The 18,109-nt window shown below is 43.6% G+C and overlaps 1 protein-coding gene across 5 annotated transcripts in view; it reads left to right on the plus strand.

Moving 5' to 3' along the window:
- Window positions 1–378: 378 nt before the first annotated feature.
- WDR17 (WD repeat domain 17) overlaps window positions 379–18,109 on the plus strand; it is a 78,958-nt gene continuing 61,227 nt past the window's right edge. For 3 of the 5 annotated variants that reach the window (XM_037055111.1, XM_037055113.1, XM_037055112.1), the window contains exons 1-2: window positions 6,197–6,368; window positions 15,294–15,382. In XM_037055111.1, the coding sequence (XP_036911006.1) occupies window positions 15,317–15,382 (66 nt within the window). In that variant the 5' untranslated portion in view covers window positions 6,197–6,368; window positions 15,294–15,316. Of the gene's footprint in view, window positions 532–6,196; window positions 6,369–15,293; window positions 15,383–18,109 lie in introns of those variants that run through there. The other 2 variants (XM_037055115.1, XM_037055114.1) reach the window with 2 other exon arrangements.

Here is an 18,109-nt window from a genome sequence, read left to right on the forward strand (position 1 = left end):
CTCGCCTGTGTCCTCCAGGCGCCTAAAGGAGGAGGCTGTGATTCGTGACTGGGTGGGTACCTGACTCACTCCCACCCCCCAGAAAGTGCAGACTCGCTTGGGGGACGGCGTCAGTTGGTGGCTCACTGCGTTCTCCACTTCCAGCCTCACTGCAAACTCAGCTGGAGCTCCGAGCAGAGCCTGGGAACCAAGTCTTCCACAGGGACTACCCGTTGCCAGGTAACCACCTCTCGCGCTGTATCCAGGGGTCACGAGATGCTTCTGCCTCTGCACCTGGCTCCCCAATCGCCGGCCTGGATGGCCTTCACGTGGACCTCGGGGTGGGACCAGAAGCACCGGGTGCCTCGGTTGGCGGGTGGAGCCCGCTTCCTCGCCCCTCTGAACCCGAAGCCGGCCTCCTGGCCCGGGGAGCCCCTGGCGCGCTGGAGGAGAGGGCGGGGCGGGTCTGCGCTCGGGCAGGGCTCTCGCAGCAGCCGCGGCGCCCACATCAGCATCTTCCGCTGTTCGCTGCAGCATCGCCTCCTCCAACAGGTAAGGAGGCAGCGGGATGGGACGCAGCGATCTCTGGACTGTGTGGCATCGAGCCAGCACGCCAGCCCTGGGCTCCGCGCGTCCTCCTGGGCCACTTCGATGCCCCGGGGTCCATCCCCGAGTTCCAGACACACACCTGCTTATTAGCTGGTGCATTTCCAAATCAGCTGCCCCTTGGAGACAGTGGCTTCTTTCGACATTTTGGGGTTATTGATCGTGTGTAAGCGTGGAGCCCGGTTGTAATTCTTTCACTGTGCCCACCGGGCTATTCTGTATGGATTGCCTGCCCTTGGAGATTCAGTTGTAGCGAGAGAGAGCTGCCAGGAAAGGGAGACGTTCTGGGGGAAAGATGGTGTTGAATGTGAAGGGCATCACGAATATATAGTCTTTCCTGCCGGGCTCCACAAACCCAGACTTTATTCGTGCAAAATATTAAAAGCAAAAATTGAAGCTGACTTTTTTTTTACTGGATTAACCAAAAGCTATTGATTCAAATGAAATTTAATGATTATTTTGATCATGTTTCAAAACGAAGTCACACTTGTTTTTGTAACTCTTGTATGCACGGGTATTTATTTATGGGAGCCTTGAGCAAAGAGTTTGAAGAGAAATACTACATTTATGAATTTTTCACTGTCTGGAGATTTCTGAAATACTATTCACAGAAACTCATTTCTCTACCCACTTCTATAATCAAAGTCACAAGTCCTTCTTGAACATTTTAAGAAGCTTCAAGTAAGAAGGGTTCTCATACGTCTTGTTTCTCTTCAAGAGTGAATTCTTAGGGGAATTTCTACAGCTCTCTGCAGGCATCCCTATCTAATTTCTTGCTCACAGATCCCCGAGGAAGAGTCTCGTCAACAGGGAAAGAATAATGCCCCCGGGACGTCCCAGACCTCAGTGTAGCCTTGGAGGTGGGCTGGAGGGATGCTAGTGCTGGGCACTTTTGGGGGGGTGGGGGCAGGTGCATACAGCCCGTGGGAAAAGCTCTCGAGTGCTGTTGAGATTCGGCCTCACTGGCCTCACAGGTGGTACATCTTACCTGCCTGAGTCCAGTGGCCTGACCATCTTACCTGTTTGGTGATCTGAAATTAAATATAGTAATCATGAATTCAGTAAGCTTTTGGGAAACACGCTTTCATGGATGGCTTGGAGATGGATATTGCAATGCCACTTGTTGCTTGAAGAGTTCCTGGCGGGGGTGGGGGAGGGTGTTCCCAAATTGGAATAAAGCACTGGCCTGTTGCAAAGGGCTGCTATGGGCGGAAGCATCATCCGTGCCTAAGTGTGCGCCACAGACTGACTCTGTGTCAAACGGGTCGTTGAGTTTGACTATTTGCATGGATCTGAGTTTCCCCTGTGTATTAAGTATTAATAGGAATACTTAAAGAACTGTGGGTATCTCTGAAAAAGTGTACTTAAAAGTTTTAAAATTCCACATTCTTTTTGTTTATAAGAATTAAATACTGTTGTACTAAAAATTTTTGTGGCCCATTAGTTACATAATGCCTTCATAGGTTAGAAAGGCAGAAATTAATTTAGCTTAGGAAAAAAATGTTTTTGAATCCCTCTTCTCCCAGTGGAGACACTAGTTTGGCCGGGGCATTTTTGTTGTTTTCTGTGTTCCATCTTCTAGCCCTTGGCCTGGGCATAGATGAGTCAGGGCAGTTCTTGCATTACTTAGAGAAGATGGGAATGGTTTTATTTTTATTTTTGTTTTGTTAGATACTAGAAGTCCAACATGAATGATTGGGATGTCACTGTCAATAAGATATATACAGGTTTTCCTGACTACTTAATTTTATTTGCCTAAACTCCGTAAGTGAAGGCTAAAATGAAACACAGTTTTGAAGGATTCACATTTTCTTCCTGTATTCTGGTATTTATTGGAATTTGATATATGCAAGGAAGATAACAGTTTGTCAGATTACCGAACAACCAGCTGACCCAGCCACTCATGGGGCCGATGTCTGAGTGTATGTCAGTCTCACTGCTACTTCCCAGAGGAGCCAAATGATCTCCCTTTATGCATTGTATGTCCATTGAGCAGACTGGTATATTAAAGTGAAGTTATATAGCTGCCATTGTGTCCACTGGACAGAGATTGGAGAGTGTTTAAGTCCACAGAAATTGTATTAGGAGATTGGGAGGCATTTCTTATCCACTCTGACTCCTTCTTTCCTTCCATATCAGAAACACGTATTAAACCAAGAGCTGGTTGGCACTGTTCGATGTCCAAGGCCACACTGAGGTCTTGGATTGTCACACCGACAGTCTTCTCTCCCTGTTGATGACACCATTCCTTGGGGATCTGTGAGCGACAAATTAGACAGGGAGGCCTGCAGAGAACTGCAGAAATTCCCCGAAGAATTTCCTCTGCAGAGAAACAAAGCCCGAAGGGGAATGTTTTTCCTACTTGAAGTTACTTTACATGTTCAAGAGGGACTTGCGACTTCGGTTGCAAAGTTGAGCAGACAGGTGCTCTAAAATGACCAGCTCGGTCCTGCTCCTTTCTGTGCCGAAGGGAGAAGGTCCATCACGATGGACTGGAGAGATTTCAGAAGCTCTCCTGGGAAAACGTGGGCTGTCTCATTAGGGGACAGTGTTGGGGTTGTTTCCCCTTGATTCCAAGGACTAGACCAATAATACAGCTAAAGAGAAATGCAAACATTTGCAGTAGTCTGCACTTTCTTTGAAAAGACCCTAAAACTGGAGTCACAGAGTTACTTCTTATATAGATGTTACCTTATCAGCTACTGGAGTGATGCTTTTTTAAAATGTAGAGATAAAAGTCTTAACTTTCTATTCCTTTACATGTACTTACAAAGTACAGTCCAGTAGCCTAATTATCTCCTAAAATTCTGGAATTCTACCTTCTAATTTAGGAAACCTATGTAATAGAAACCGGCAATAATATGAATCTTATACAATAACATCACATAGGAGATACTTTATCAGTGTCACTTGCTGTGATTGGGATAATAGATAATTGTCATGTTTAAGACGATTGTCAAAAGATGTAAGAAACCACTTTCCATGCTTCAGTGAGGATGTTACAACATTCGAGACTTGGCCTACAGACTTGGAAGCCCAGTCATGGGGAGCTCACCGTAGAGGTCATTATATAATTTTTCTTAGGCTTAAGTGTATTTTTTTTTCAAAATTTTTTCAACTTTTAAGTTGTGAGTATGTACCAGTATCCATGTAGGCTCACTGACAGTTATACATAATAAATTCGATTTCATATTAAACACAAAAACTTCCTTTCAGATTGGAAAGTAGAAAATAAGTCTCCCTACAGAAAGCACTCCTGTTTGATACACTGCAGAAAAACCTTCATTTTCCCCCATGAAACAGCTCCCCATGAAGTGTTGAAATCTAAAGTGTTGATCAGTAGGAAATAGGTAATATTTGACTAAGTGTGGTTCTTTGAGATAAAACATTATGAGCTTGCGGTCATGAAAAGAGGCGGGCCACATTTTCCTTTGAAGGTAAACGTGGTGACAGGTTTGAAGGGGTCTCTTCAGAATTCAAGCTGGACGGACCCTTAGAGACAACAGAATCTAACATCATTATTTTGCAGATGTGGCCACGAACCACAGAAAGACCGTGGTGCTCAAAACTGGTGTGAAAGCTGGTCTAGAGCTTCAGCCAGGGACACCGGGTGTCGCGCCGCTGCTGAGAGACATCCGAGTGTCTCGCCCACACCGTGCGTTCTTCCACTGCATTTCCTCAAGCCCCCAGTTCCAAAGTTTGAGTAGTTAAGATTTAGATCACTTTTGTGATGGTATGTACTGAACAATGTGCCTGTGTTTGGTTTTTATCCTGTAGAGAGTTTACTTGAAATATTAGTTGAAAGGGGGTTTTCCCGCAATTTTTTGATTTGCTGGTTAATACAATTGAAGTTTTGGTGTGAAGTCTTTTGTGATTTGGGGGGCCTCCTTACCTTAGAAATTCCTTGTCCTAATGCACCCCAATGGGTACAGACAGAAGTGGGCATAGCCACCCCATCTACAACTGACTGCTAGGAACACAGGAAATAAGAAGCTTTCAGAAGACAGACCTGAAGCCAAGACTGTGGTTCCTATTAAATAACATTTTGGAGATGGATGCGTGTATTTTGCCACTTGGGTACCAGCTGCCCCTGAGCAGTGTTCCTGCAGGTGTACCCTAGACCAACAGCATCAGCATCTCCTGGGAATTCATTAGAGTCACAGGTGTTCGGGCCACGCCAGTGCCAAATCGGAATCCCCAAGGGAGGGCCCAGAGTCCGGGCTTCAGTGTGCCTCTGGTGATGCTTAGGACGGCAGGGTTTGAGAAGGACTGGGGCAAGCTTCAGCACGCCATGGGCAACTTTCCCTGGGCCTACCAGGAACTGCTTTATAGATGAACTCATTCCTGGAACTGGAATAGTTCCTCTGTAGTAGATCCATTTCAGAAGCACCTATATTTCAATAGGAGCCTTTGTTATTGATTACATCCGTTTGTGTGGGGGGGAGTTTATGTTGGCTGAGGACATGCTTTCTGATGGATGGTCTGTCAATGGAGAGCAGCGACCTGTCTGATCCATGCCTCGGTCCTGCTTAGCCGACACAGCCTTTTACTCACTGGACTTTGGGATTCACTTCAGGATGCGAATGCACACGTTAAAAAGAAATGTTTGGATCTAGTGAGTTCATGTGGGCTGTTCCTTTTCCTTTTAAATCTGTTAAGCTTTATATTCCTTTGTTTTCCTTCGCTGGTTTTTGCCAATGTAATTTTTAACATATTTGCCCACAACATGAAAATGCCAGTCTTGGTGACTGCCAAGTGGAAATCCAGGTTCCCACAGACAGAAAAGTATAAAGGCCCAGACTCCTTAAAAATCTCATCTATAAAATCCAGTGCACAAAACAAATCAGCTAGCAGGAGGTAGGGATGCTCCGGTCTGCAGATTCACGGGAGAGGTCGCTTCGCAAGTCCTCCGCAAAGAGGAATGATCTTATTGGCAAAAATAAGCCTACACATTTTTGCCATACTCTATTACAAAGATAATGTTACTCTTTTTAGATCCATATCTAATTACAAATACTTAGGTATTTACCTCATTATGTCTCAATGGAACATTTACTTCTACCTTCTTAGTTTATGAGTGGACATAGGTAATTTTACCCCTCTCTGTTTGGGTTTTTTTTTTTTGCTCACTTTCAGAACAGTCACACTGAAGGTTTATGACCCTGTAGTCCAAGAGAAGTGGAGTAGTTCTTTTATCACATTAAAAATAATTTCTGCATTATAATTATTTCTGCAAATAATTTCTACAACTCAAGGGATCCTATAATCCTCCAAGCACCTAGAGAAATCTAATTTCATAATTCAAACCCACAGAATTTTCATTTTGGTCATTAAAATGTAGGGGGGCACAGTCTGCAAACCAACATGTAGATGAATAATGGACTGTGTTAGCGTTGCTGCATATTTAAATTGATGTCTTGGTCTTACATCTACTGCCTGCATTTTGCTGATCAAAGTGGAATTCATACTGGTGTATGTGGTTATTTTGTGAGTCCAAATTTGAACTGCCGTAGTGACCTTATTCTTTTCTATTCCCACCCTAATCCAGGATTTTAACGTAGCTTAAGACTGTGCTTGTTGTGACCTACTTTATAATCCAGGCTCTTAAGAGCATCATGGTTTGACAAATGTTGGGAATGCTTAGATAAAACACACTGCCAAGTGTGTGAAAGGTACCACTTAAGAATGATGGAAATTGAAGAGATTGATATCGGTCAGTAGGAGATACCAGGGGCTGAGCTGAAAGTTTCTCTGCTAATTCACCTTCACTGTCATTGGATTAAGTAAGTAGTTCTCAGGCTTTCCTGTACATATTAAGCATCTGATTAATGATGTGAGAAAGTAGGTTTCCAGACCCCGAGAATCTGACCCACTGGTTTTGGGGGGTGATCCAGAAATCTGCATTTTTGGCCAGTGTCTTAGTTAATTCTCATACGAGAGACCTGAGACTCATCCTTTGAGATGCACTGACTTCAAATTTCCATCATCCTTGATAACTATGGTTCTGTGTTATCTCAGTGAGGACAGTATGGTACGGATCTTTTAAAAGACATATTTATTCATAGACACATTTTAAAATGCAGGACCATGACTGCTTATAATATGCCTTCTCATGTAAATGTAGGAACATTTTTCAAATCCCTGATTTACAATCACTCTATATGTTAAGTAAGGTGTTTTATGAATATGTTGATATAGTTCTATATAGTTTACAAAATTTCAACCTTGTTTATGGTATCATTTAACTTCATTTTTAAATTTATAAATATTTAATTATAAAAATAATTTAAGTCAACTTCCTCTCACCCAGATATCAAGAAACAAATTGTGTCTATTGATCGCCTTCAAAATATGAGAGATTTAGCAGACGTTTGTTTTCTCCTTTTTCTCAATCTCAGCACTTGGGACAGGGTCTGAGTACTTCTAACCGACTTTTATATTTTTGGTCTTCCATTTCAATAATTACTTTTGACATTTGCATTTTTATGACCATATCACTTAGATAGGCAGGTTTCTTCATTTAATATATTTTTAAATTCATAAACTTTTATGTTAAAGTTGCTTGTTTTGATTAATTTTTGAAAACCCTGAACTTTTATGCAAGTCATTTTTAAGGAAGATAACACGGGCAAATTGCCTCCCTCACACCTGCATTTGTGACGGTGTCTTCCTGTTTGTCTTCCCTTCACGCACGAATGCTGCGGTGGCTGCTTGTAGAACAGTGAGATCACAACAGTTCAGTTGAACGTGGTTAGTGTGAACATATTTCCACGGGGTAAAAGTCCACGGGGTTCTGGGGAGACACGATGCCAATCTGAATTTTCCCAATTTGTACATAGCACGTAAAACACTCTATTTAGATGCTCTAGAGTTGTAAAAAGATAATGTCACCCATGAATTTGCCTTACTATATCTAGGTATAGATCTTTTTTAAATTTTTATTTTGCTTGAAACAAGAGTACTACTTCCAGGGTTTTAATCAGCGTCTGCCTGGTCACATGCATTGCTAATGTTTTTGCCCACTCTGTGGCATGCTTTTCATCATTCACGATGTCTTAGTGAACATAAGTTTGTAACTTTAACTAGTCCAGAATGTGATGATTTTTGGTGTCCTGTTCAGTAAATATGTTCCTATTCTGAAAACAAAATATTCTTATTAATTTTCTTTTAAAGCTTTAATATTTTACCTTAGATGTTGAGAGTTCCAACTTCTCTGGTATTGGTGCTTCTTTGTGTTATGTAAGATCAGGATTAAGATAGTTGTGTATTTTTTCCATGAGGGTATTCAGTTGACTGACAAGCAGTCAGTGAAAGGTCTCTTCTTTCCCCAGTTTACAGCATGATCACCACCAAAAATCAGCGCAGGGTATACGAAGGGTCTCCACTAGAGTTGTCTTCTGTGCCATCAGTCAGTGTTTGACTGTTTGCATCACTCCACGCTGTCCCGATTACTCCGGCGTTATAGTCCGAGTTGTTAGCGAGCAGTATAACCCTTCACCTTCGTTCTCTTTCTTCAAGAGGGTCCCGACTGTCCTTGGGAACAGTTTCCCTGTGAATTGTAGAATAGCCTGTCAGGTGACACATGCTACACATGCTAGGATTTGGGGGGCGATAGCATCGAGTCTGTAGTCTTCATAACACAGAGGATTGACTAGGGTGTGGCACTGGCCGGTGTCCACTGTGGCTGGTCACGGCAGTCATTCATTCCACGATGGCATGATTTGGACCCCCCAGTGCATAACCCTAATCGAGTCCCTCTCAGGCCCCTTCAGCTTGTTTTGGTAGACTTTAGGCTTTGCTCTTGTCATGGTAAGAGATGATTTATTCTTTGTGTCCATCTTTCCCACCTGCTTGTCCCTGACATTGTTTCTAAAGACACTTGTGGATTAAAAGTATTAGTCTGACCTCTCAAAGAAAAACATAAATTAATGTATTCTGGAATATGGTGTCTGGGGGCAGTAAGAAGGGCGGGGAACTCAAAGGGGAAAGTCAAAAGATAAATGAAAGTGTCCAAATGAGGTTAGAAAATGCAATCCAATTATACAATATTATTATGTGGCCAAGTTTACTTGGAGTTTTTCCCCTTTAATTTTGTCATATTAGAAAGCACTGCTGTGGATCCTTAACATATAATTCTTTTTTACTAGGTTATATGCTGGACAGCAGAAGTGTACAATTTAATGTTTTGTAACAGCAAAATTTGCTGATAAGCATAATTAGCACAAAAGAAACATTATGAGCTTCCTAGAAATCCCCTCATGGCTTCTGCCTGTGGCTACTTCCTTCCCAAAGACAACTCTCTCACGACTTCCAACAGTGCAGATGAACTCTGCTTCTTTTTAAACGTCTGTAAGTGGAATAGTGCAATGTGTATCATTTCATGTTTGACTTCCCATCATCAGCACATTTTAGGCTCCCTCCATGTTGTGTGCAACCCATTTTAGTTATCGCATAGTGCCGTGGATGTGTGGTCCTACCCCCATCTTCACCTCCTAGGTTGGGGGAATGTGTTCTTGGGGCAGATGGGGGTGTCTGCCCCCTCTGTTTCCATGGGGCAGCCAGACTCCCCTTGGGATCTGAGTGGTGGTTAGTGGGAGACAGTCGGCACCTCCTCAGACCGGGGCGGATCTGAGATGTGTCTTGGTCCAGGACTGGAGCCCCAGAGGCCTTCCTGCCCCCACTCACCCAGCTTTTGCTTCTTCTCTTCTGCCTGTAGAAGGAGTTCAGGTTCAGGAAGGAGAGAGCCCTGCTGCCCCACAGGCCGATGAGGTTTTCTTTCACCACTTCCCTTGTTCCTAGGGTGCAGTTGCTGGTTTCCCTCCCCTGGTAGGGATGTTGCTTCAAACGAGAGGAGGGTTCAGAGACACCTACGGAGCTTCTTACCGGTCAGTTCTCGGTCACCAGTTGCTTCCCACGTGTCTAAGCCACCAAGGCGGACCCTCCTGATGCCCCCAGGCTTCCTCCTGTGCCCACAGCTGAGGCCCACAGAGAAGATCTTCCAAGTGAGTGCCCACTCAGCTTGCTGCTGGGCCTCTGGTGGTTCTAAACTGTGGTTCACACGGGCCTTTAGGAACCAGGGGCCGTTGTGTCTGATTTCTTTCTTACTCTCTTTTATGGAGTCCCCGCTTCCTCCCACGTCCCACATCGTTTCTGCATAGAGAGGCTTTGTTACTCTTTAGAATTCCCTTGATTGCTGTAGAGCTGGACCATTTACTGTTATCTCCCTCCAGAGGGATTTACTTGTGCTTTTGGAAAGCATTAGTAAAGGAAAAGGGACTCAGGGACGTGAACAACAGGGTGGCGATTGCGGTTGTGGGGGGTAGGGGGGTGGAAGGGCACTAAATGGTAATGGAAAAATACAAGATTAAATTTTTTTTAAAAAAAGAAAGAAGAGCATTAGTGCAGGGAAGGTCACCTCAACGGCAATCATTGAATGAACTGATTTGAAGCTGACCCTCCGTCTTTGTAAGGGACGATCTATTTCTGCTTCATCCTTGGCCCTGAGATGCAGACCCAGACGGAACGTGCTGAAAGGTCACCACTATTAGATCATCGTTTCCCTTGGCAGCATCTGAACTCCGTTTCTCCTCCAGCTCCATGAGATCTCCAGACGCTGCCCATAGCTTCTCAGGACGCCAGCCTCTAGTTTCACGTAGGCAAATCCTTTGGTGGATGACGTAGTGTCCCCCGCCCCCACCATCATCAGAGAAAAAGAGCTCGGCCAGACCCTTTGGGCTTCTATTGGGACACCCCTTCTTCATCTAAGGTTTCACCTATTTCCAGCCACCTTTCCTAGTTGTCCTCGGTGGGGGAACTGGAATATATATACCGTGCTTGTCTGCTGTTGCTGGAAGCCAGGGTCTTATAAATGACAATCTTTTAAAAATAAAGGATCATTCTGACTATTCGAAGCACCCCGATTAAACTGTATTATCTGCTCTGTGACTCAGACTTCCTTCTGACACTTTGATGAAGGATTTTAATGTGAGTGAGGTGGATGAGTCCCCAGACTGTAGTGATTCAATGCTTTTGACAGCTGGCTTCCACTCATTTTGGTGTCTTCAGAGGAGTGTCTGGGCATAGTGAGAGGAGGCAGACAGGTGTATGTCAACCTCTTCTGCCCCTCCAGCAGGAGGAGCATTCCCACCTTCCGGGTCTCTCTTTCACAGCCCCGCCCTCCCCTGTAAGCTGTCCAGCCCTGGTCCTAGGCAAGTCAGATGCAGGCACCTGGAAGAGAATGTTTAGGGGTGGTGCGGCATATCTTGTGTATTCTGAATCCTACCCTGTGTGGTTGAACAAGCAATGGCCTGTGCTCCTTGGCACATTCTTTCTGGTTTGTTGGGAAGTTTACATAAGTGTCATTGGTGTGTCACAGTGTCACATGGTAGCGGGGGCAGGGCTCACTGAGAGTGTAACAGCAGGAAGTACAATAGGTAAGAAGACATAAAGGAAAGGGATGAACTTAGGGTGGGGAAGTGATAGGCTGCAGATGCCAAAATTTCAGAGGATTAAGCCAGTATCTTGGTCTAAGAGATCAGGCAAAGCTGGATAGAAGAAATCTAAATGTAGAATCAAAGAAGATAGGACTAAGACCCGACAAGACAAGATTTAGATAGCAGGCATGACATCATTCCACTGCGTTTGGGATTTTAAACTGGCCTGAGTACATGAAAACATTACGGAGAGAGCAGAAATGAACCTGGCAGGGTCTGGTATAAACAGGTTCACAAAAAATTACAACTGGAGAATTTTTAGTACATTCAGTTCTAGGCCAGGGACTGTGTTTTTGATTTTATTAATAGTTCCCATATTTATGGTAGGGTGCTGCTGACTGGCAGATCCCACCAGCTTCCCAGAATGAGAGCAGGGGCCACCTGCTCTGGTACCTGCTGTGGCCACCGAACTTCATTCGCCTAAAATTGCCGTGTTCTCACTATCCTAAAGTGTTTCTGAGGAGGGTGACGGAAGACAAAACGGAAACCCTGCACCTGTGTGAATGGGCCACGGGAGAGGTGCTGACACATTTTCCTTTAGTGAAAAGACTCATCTTACGTATTTTTCAGTGATTAATTGTTAAGAGGCTTGAAAAAATACAAGATGACTCACATTCTTCCTATAAATAAATATCTCTTGCTATATTTATTTAATTTAAAAACACGCTGTCTTCTATCTAACCCTTCTGCTCTAGAACCTAGATGGTCATGACACTATAGACCCGTAATCTTGCTCAACTCCTACAGTCGTTAAACCCGATATTCTAGTGTAGGGAAAGGAAGGTTGCTGTTTCTGTTAACTGACCTCCATGGAGTACCTCCATGGAGTATGCCTGTCTTCCTGACTCAGGAGCACTGGCTCCCAATACCACGAGCGGCTGGCCATGTATCAGTTAGCTATCGTCGCAGAAAAATCTGTTACAAACCACTCCAAATCTCAGCAGAATATAAGCATAAGCAGGTATTGTGCTCACAAGTGTGATGCTAGGGTTTTCCTAGCAGGTTTGGCTTAGCCACAGGGTTCTGCTCCTTGCTGGAAGTCCGGGCCGCTCTGCAGCCGTGTCTGGCATCCTTCCCCCACCAAACAGGCAGCCGTGGTGTGTGTTCCCCTCATGCTGGTGGCAGAGGCATGAGGGTGGGGATGGAAGCCAGCCTCGTGCTGGGGCTTGCACACTCTGACTCCCACCCACAGGCCACAAGGCAAAACAAGTCGTGTGGCAAGTCCAGAGGCAACAGGCTGTCCCCGATGAGGTCAAGACAAACATTCAGATGCAGAGAGATGGAGAGAAGGTCAGGACCACGCTTCGGTTTTATTGCAGTAAGTTTCCTGACATCGTGAAACATCTTCCTTTATTATCTTGATTTCTCCATCATGATGGCATTTAGCCTTAGATTACTGTCATTTCGGTCTGTCACTAATCTTAACAGGGGAAGATGTGGAGGAGGTGCCACCGTGACTCTGTCCTTCCTGTCTCAATGACTGCTAAGTGCTGGGGACATGCTTTCCCTGCCTGAGGTCAGCTCAGGGGGTCAGCTTTGCACCCCAGTCAGTTCTATCCAATGAAGCAGGTGTGAGAATTCAGAACCACCTGCCATTCTCATGCTAAATGAACCAGATTCTGCTCACTCTGAGCTCATCAAAATACCTGCAGTGCAACAAGGAAATAGGTCTTTATGCAAGACAGAGATGTCATGATGTGAAATGTCTTGTTTTTCTTAATTCTGGCAAATATGGTAATGTGCTCATGGAAAATTATCAGGGAATAAGACACAAGACCTACTGTGTGCCTTATAAACCAGGTATTAATGTTAACTACGTTGGAGTTACACAGGTTTACCAAATACATACTTGATGTCTGGGGTGATTATGAAATAATTTTACCAATTCGAGTTTACACTTTTGGGTGCCCTTTTAATAAAACAATTTCTTAAATGATTTGGTAGGCACTTCCCTCCAAGAAAGTGAAAAAGGGCCCCACTTCCCTGGTGGGTGAGCCCATTACCTGTCGCTTGGATCTGCCTCCTTTCCAGGTTTCGGTGCTGGGCACCTTCAGTCCCTGTGAACCGCCCCAGGTGACAGGCTCTTGTCACACCCAAGTGTCCGTTCACTCGACAAACACTTTGCACCTTCTGTGCACATCGGGTTAAGGAGTGGTCCTTCTGCCTTGGGAAACTCGCCACTTACATTTACACGAATAATCGCTATCCAATGCAAACAAATACAAATTTAAAGGCAGACCAATGAAGGATCTGGGGCATTTGAGAAAGGCTTCAAAGAAGAGGGATATTTAAGTTGGGTCTTGAAAGAGCTTGTTATTCACAGAAAGAGGAGAAGGGGAAGGGCAGTTCAGGCAAAAGCATTTAGACACTCCAAGGCATCAAGTCACAGCAGTCTAGAACAGCGTGGGGACTGTAGAGCAGGGAGGGGCATGAGTGAGGAAACTCTTCTATTACTTCACTCAGGGCTCAAGGGGTTTCAGCAAGACAGTGGCACTGGGGGTGGAGAGAAGGACCTCGTCAAGACGCATGTTGAAAGTAGTTCGATAAGACCCGGTGATCGGGTGGAGGAGGAGAGGGAGGGGAAGGTAGGAAAAGACTGGAAGATGACTTGGTGTTTGTACCTTGGGTTCCTGCCTGGAGTATAATGCTAGTCCGTGAAGTGGGGGGTGCAGGAGGACGTGCAGGGTGTTGGGGAGTGGTGGGAAGGGGTGGCCTCCCTCAATGGGCTTCACACACAGTCACACTGAGATGACCTGGTGAGTGGCTGAGGGCTCAGAGGTGGGTTTGTGGTTGGGTATGGAGTGTGGGAGCTTGGAGTGGGTGACATCGGCCGGGTGTATTAGAAGCCAGACTGGAACCACTGAAGTGGTGGTGAGGCAGTGAGTGTGGGGCAGCTGCCAGATATAGGGTCAGGTGGGGTGAAAAAGCTTGGCGTAGGCCACACACAGAGTTGTAGCTCAACATAAGATAAGTGGGCAAGAGAGACACCAATGGGTGGGGGGGCAAATGCAGAGGGTGTGGCAAAGCAGGACTTAGTTAGGGACAGAGGGCTCTGGGAGAACTCCAAGGGCAGGACAGAAAGTGTGGTCCAGATTCAGTGAAGTCACCAAGATGAAAACAAATTAGGCAAGAGGTTCCTCCAATCGGGAACTGTCCCTGGCAGGCTGCAAGCCGGTGTTACTGAAAGTACCCCCAGAAGAAAAGGAGGAAGTCTGAGGAACAGTGCTGTGTTCCATTTGAGACTTTTTTTTTAGAGAAACCATAAGGCTGGTCTCAAGGAGCTCCAATGACACTTACATGTCATCCAAGTGTTTCTATGTCGGAACAAAAGCTATCTTGCTTTGGAGCATGAAAAATGAAATATTCTAAGTACTCAAATTGTTGTTTCTTTCCTTTTTTGTTTTCCATGCTTCTCTGTCCTTCTTCCTTTCCTTCCATCATTTTTTTTCTTCACTGAGGGGTAAGGTTTTGATGAGTTTGAAAAGACTCAGGACCGGTTACACGTTGGATGATGCACCTAAACTTTAGACGGGGTATTTTGAAGTTCAAATAGTCTCCCAGTATACCAAGAAATCTCTTGTTTAGGATGGCTAGAAAGGTCTCCAAGAAGTGAGTAAAACAAAAATAAAATCAAACTTATATGATTTTGATTCTCTGTTGAATGAATTAGCACTCCATTCAGTCATGTATTGTCTATTTTCAGTCATGTATTGTCTAATTTCTGGAGGCATGAAGGTTAATAGTCGGCTGAGCTGGAAGCAAATAGGAATACAGGATGGATCAGTTTTTATCCCAGAAGCTTTCTTCTACTTGCATGTCCAGCAGATGGTTGCAGATGAAACTGATTTTCTGCTTCTTGTGTTTTTTCCTGGATTCTTTATTGCTAATGTGGTGGCGCCTAGAAATTTGCCTGCTTCTGGCAAAACTGAAATAAATCTAAGATGTGTTTTGGAATGAAAACTGGAAACAAAATATACTATTTGATATAGCATTCTCTGGTGCCCTACAATAATGATTGTTTTATTTATTTTTTCTTAGTTGGACATAGGCCTCCATTTTCTGGTTTAGCACAGTTTTTACAGATACGGTTCTTTGTAAATTATGAAACTATTTCAGCTGAAATGTGTGTGCAAGCATAGCCTTTTGTCCTGAACAACATTTCTCGAGGCAGGTTGGGTAAAGCTGCTTGGTTGAAACGCATTGTTGTTACTTCAGGTGCCGAGAAGTAGAAACACACTATGGCTTGGATGACTTACATTTCAAATTGGTTTGAGCAAGATGATTGGTATGAAGGACTACAAAGAGTAAGCTATATTTATGTTGTAATTACAATTTTTGTGTGTTTTTTTCTATTTTACTTTTCATGCAGTTTTATTACTCTGTCATTTCTGCTGGGGACATTTTTACATTGCAAAATTCTGAGTGTAAATTAGATACTTATTTCATAGATCTAAGAGCGGAGGTAAGAAGCTGGTACATACAAATAATCACAAGTATACATCGAAAAAAGGCATCTTTTTCTGTCCTAGTTTTAGATAACTTTGTAGTGTTTTCAGATTGTTTTAGGCTTTAAATACAGGGTGGGCAAAAGTAGGTTTAGACAAAATAGAGTTTATTCTTCTGCTATTATTTCTTAATTATTGTATTATTTCCCACATGAACAACTGTAAACCTATGTTTGCTCCAACCCTTATAAACTGGAATTCCTAATGAGATTAATGTGTACAATAGCAATCATTTCAACGAGGTCATTTTACATAAAGAAAAACATTTAATGAAATAGATGTGTATAATAATACATTTAAAACTTTTCTGGAGAAGAGTGCCATGTTATAGTTGATAAATTTCTAGGCAATTAATTATGTTTCGACAGGATTTGCATTGTTACTATGGCAACTTTGGCACAGTATTTTGAAAAGCTATTCTGACCTATTATCACAACAGTACAAAACTACTATTTAAAAATACACCTTATCAGCCCTGGCTGGTGTAGCTCAGTGGATTGAGCGCAGGCCTGTGAACCACACAATCGCAGTTCGATTCCCAGTCAGGGCACATGCCTGGGTTGCAGGCCAGTTCCCAGCGGGGGACCCACGAGAGGCAACCATACATTGATATTTCTCTCCCTCTCTCCTTCCCTTCCTCTCTAAAGATAAATTTAAAACATCTTTAAAAATATATAAATAAATAAAAATACACCTTATCAGAATGCATTTAGTTTAGAATAATATATGATTTCTCTTTGAATAGCTTTACCTCTTTAATGGACAGTTTCTAAATTATTTAAATGAAGGCGATTTGTGGACCTTTTCATTAATGAGTGAACCAGAGGAGCCAGGATCTCTATGAAGTTCCACGCACTTTTCCCTGTGTCCTTGGAGGGTGCGTGCTACCGAAGATACGCAGTGGTGGGTTTGTCTTTTTCCTCACATCCTCACATCTTTTCCTCACATTTCCTCCATTCTAACCATGTCCATCGAAGATATTTTCCCAGTAGTCTAGTTCTTTTCAACTATTCCTTTTTTTAAAGCTACTTTTTAAAAAAGATTTTATTTATTTACTTTTAGAGAAAGGGGAAGGGAGGGAGGGAGAGAGGGGCAGAAACATCGATGTGCAAGAGAAACATCCATCGGTGTGTCTCCCGCACACCCCCACCCGGGGCCTGGCCCTCCACCCAGGCCTGTAATTGCTAAGCTGTCAATTGTCAGCTGTGTGAAGCCTCTGGCCTCTTCTTCCGATTTTTTCCCCCTCACTGTGAATCATGCTGGTAAACAGCTCTGCAGCCTGTTAGTATCTAACTCTGGAGAAAACTCCTGTTGTACTATGCATCCTAAAGCTCTCTGCAGGGAGAGGTGGAGAATTAGTGGGTAGCTTTCTGTCCTGAACTCCATTCTTACCCATAAATGATGAAATACGTCAGCTTCTGGGTTTAACAGTGGCACTCCAGTCCCACTGGACACACATGCACACACGCTACAGTGTTGGCCTCTTGTGTGTTGCATGTGTGTGCATTGTAAACGGACTGAGTACATTTCTGATTTCGAAACGGAGCTTTGTTTCAAGTGCAGCCCATGTACTCCTCGGTGGGAGGGGCAGGGGTGACAATATCATTTAGGGGGCAGGGGTGACTGATTCTAGAAAATTGCTTTTTTTACTAAAGTTATGTGTTTCTTTATACTGATTTTGGGAAAGATCATAGAAATTATGATGATTCACAATGCTGTGCTCCACCACAACTCCAGTCTGCCCTTTATTAATACCATTGGCCTTGATAAAATTAATTCCTGGCTCTGAAACATTGTATCTCAAGCTGTTCTACACACAGTTTGACCCTCAAATCACCATATTGTCTTTGTGAGTTGGAGCTCCTTCTGGCTCAAGTTTTGACAGGTTCTTATACAGACTTAGATGAGAAAGAAAGATTCCATTCTAAATAATGAAATTTGACACATGAATATTGACTTTAATCTTCTCTAAAGATATAGCTTATTATTTTCAGATCATGTATGTGCATATGTACCCTCTATGTCATTTTTAGCATAGCGGACTTTTCAGTAGATGATTTGTTAAATGTTCACAGAAAGAGACAGAAATAAGATGGATTTTTTATTTTTTATTTTTATTTTTATATTTTTAAAATATTTTATTTATTTATCTTTAGAGGGGAAGGGAAGGAGAGAGGAAGAGAAACATCAATGTATGGTTGCTTCTCGTGCATCCCCTGCTGGGAACTGGCCCCTGCTGGGAACTGGCCTGCAACCCAGGCATGTTCCCTGACTGGGAATCGAACTGCAATCGTCTGGTTCTCAGGCCCGCGCTCAATCCACTGAGCTACACCAGCCAGGGTGTAAGATGGATTTTTTAGTTGAAAATTGTCGTTGGGACATGTAGTGTCTGAAAAGTCATGTGCAGTCATGAGTTTGATCTTCAGAGCTCACAGCTGGCCTTTATACATTGATATGATTAGTGTTTATGGCATATGTATTTCTACAGACACAGAGACACATACTATCAACTTGATTTTAGCTTAC

The sequence above is a fragment of the Sturnira hondurensis genome, unplaced genomic scaffold (assembly GCF_014824575.4).
Source record: "Sturnira hondurensis isolate 20B ecotype Veracruz unplaced genomic scaffold, ASM1482457v3 Scaffold0008640, whole genome shotgun sequence".
Lineage (NCBI taxonomy): Eukaryota > Metazoa > Chordata > Mammalia > Chiroptera > Phyllostomidae > Sturnira > Sturnira hondurensis.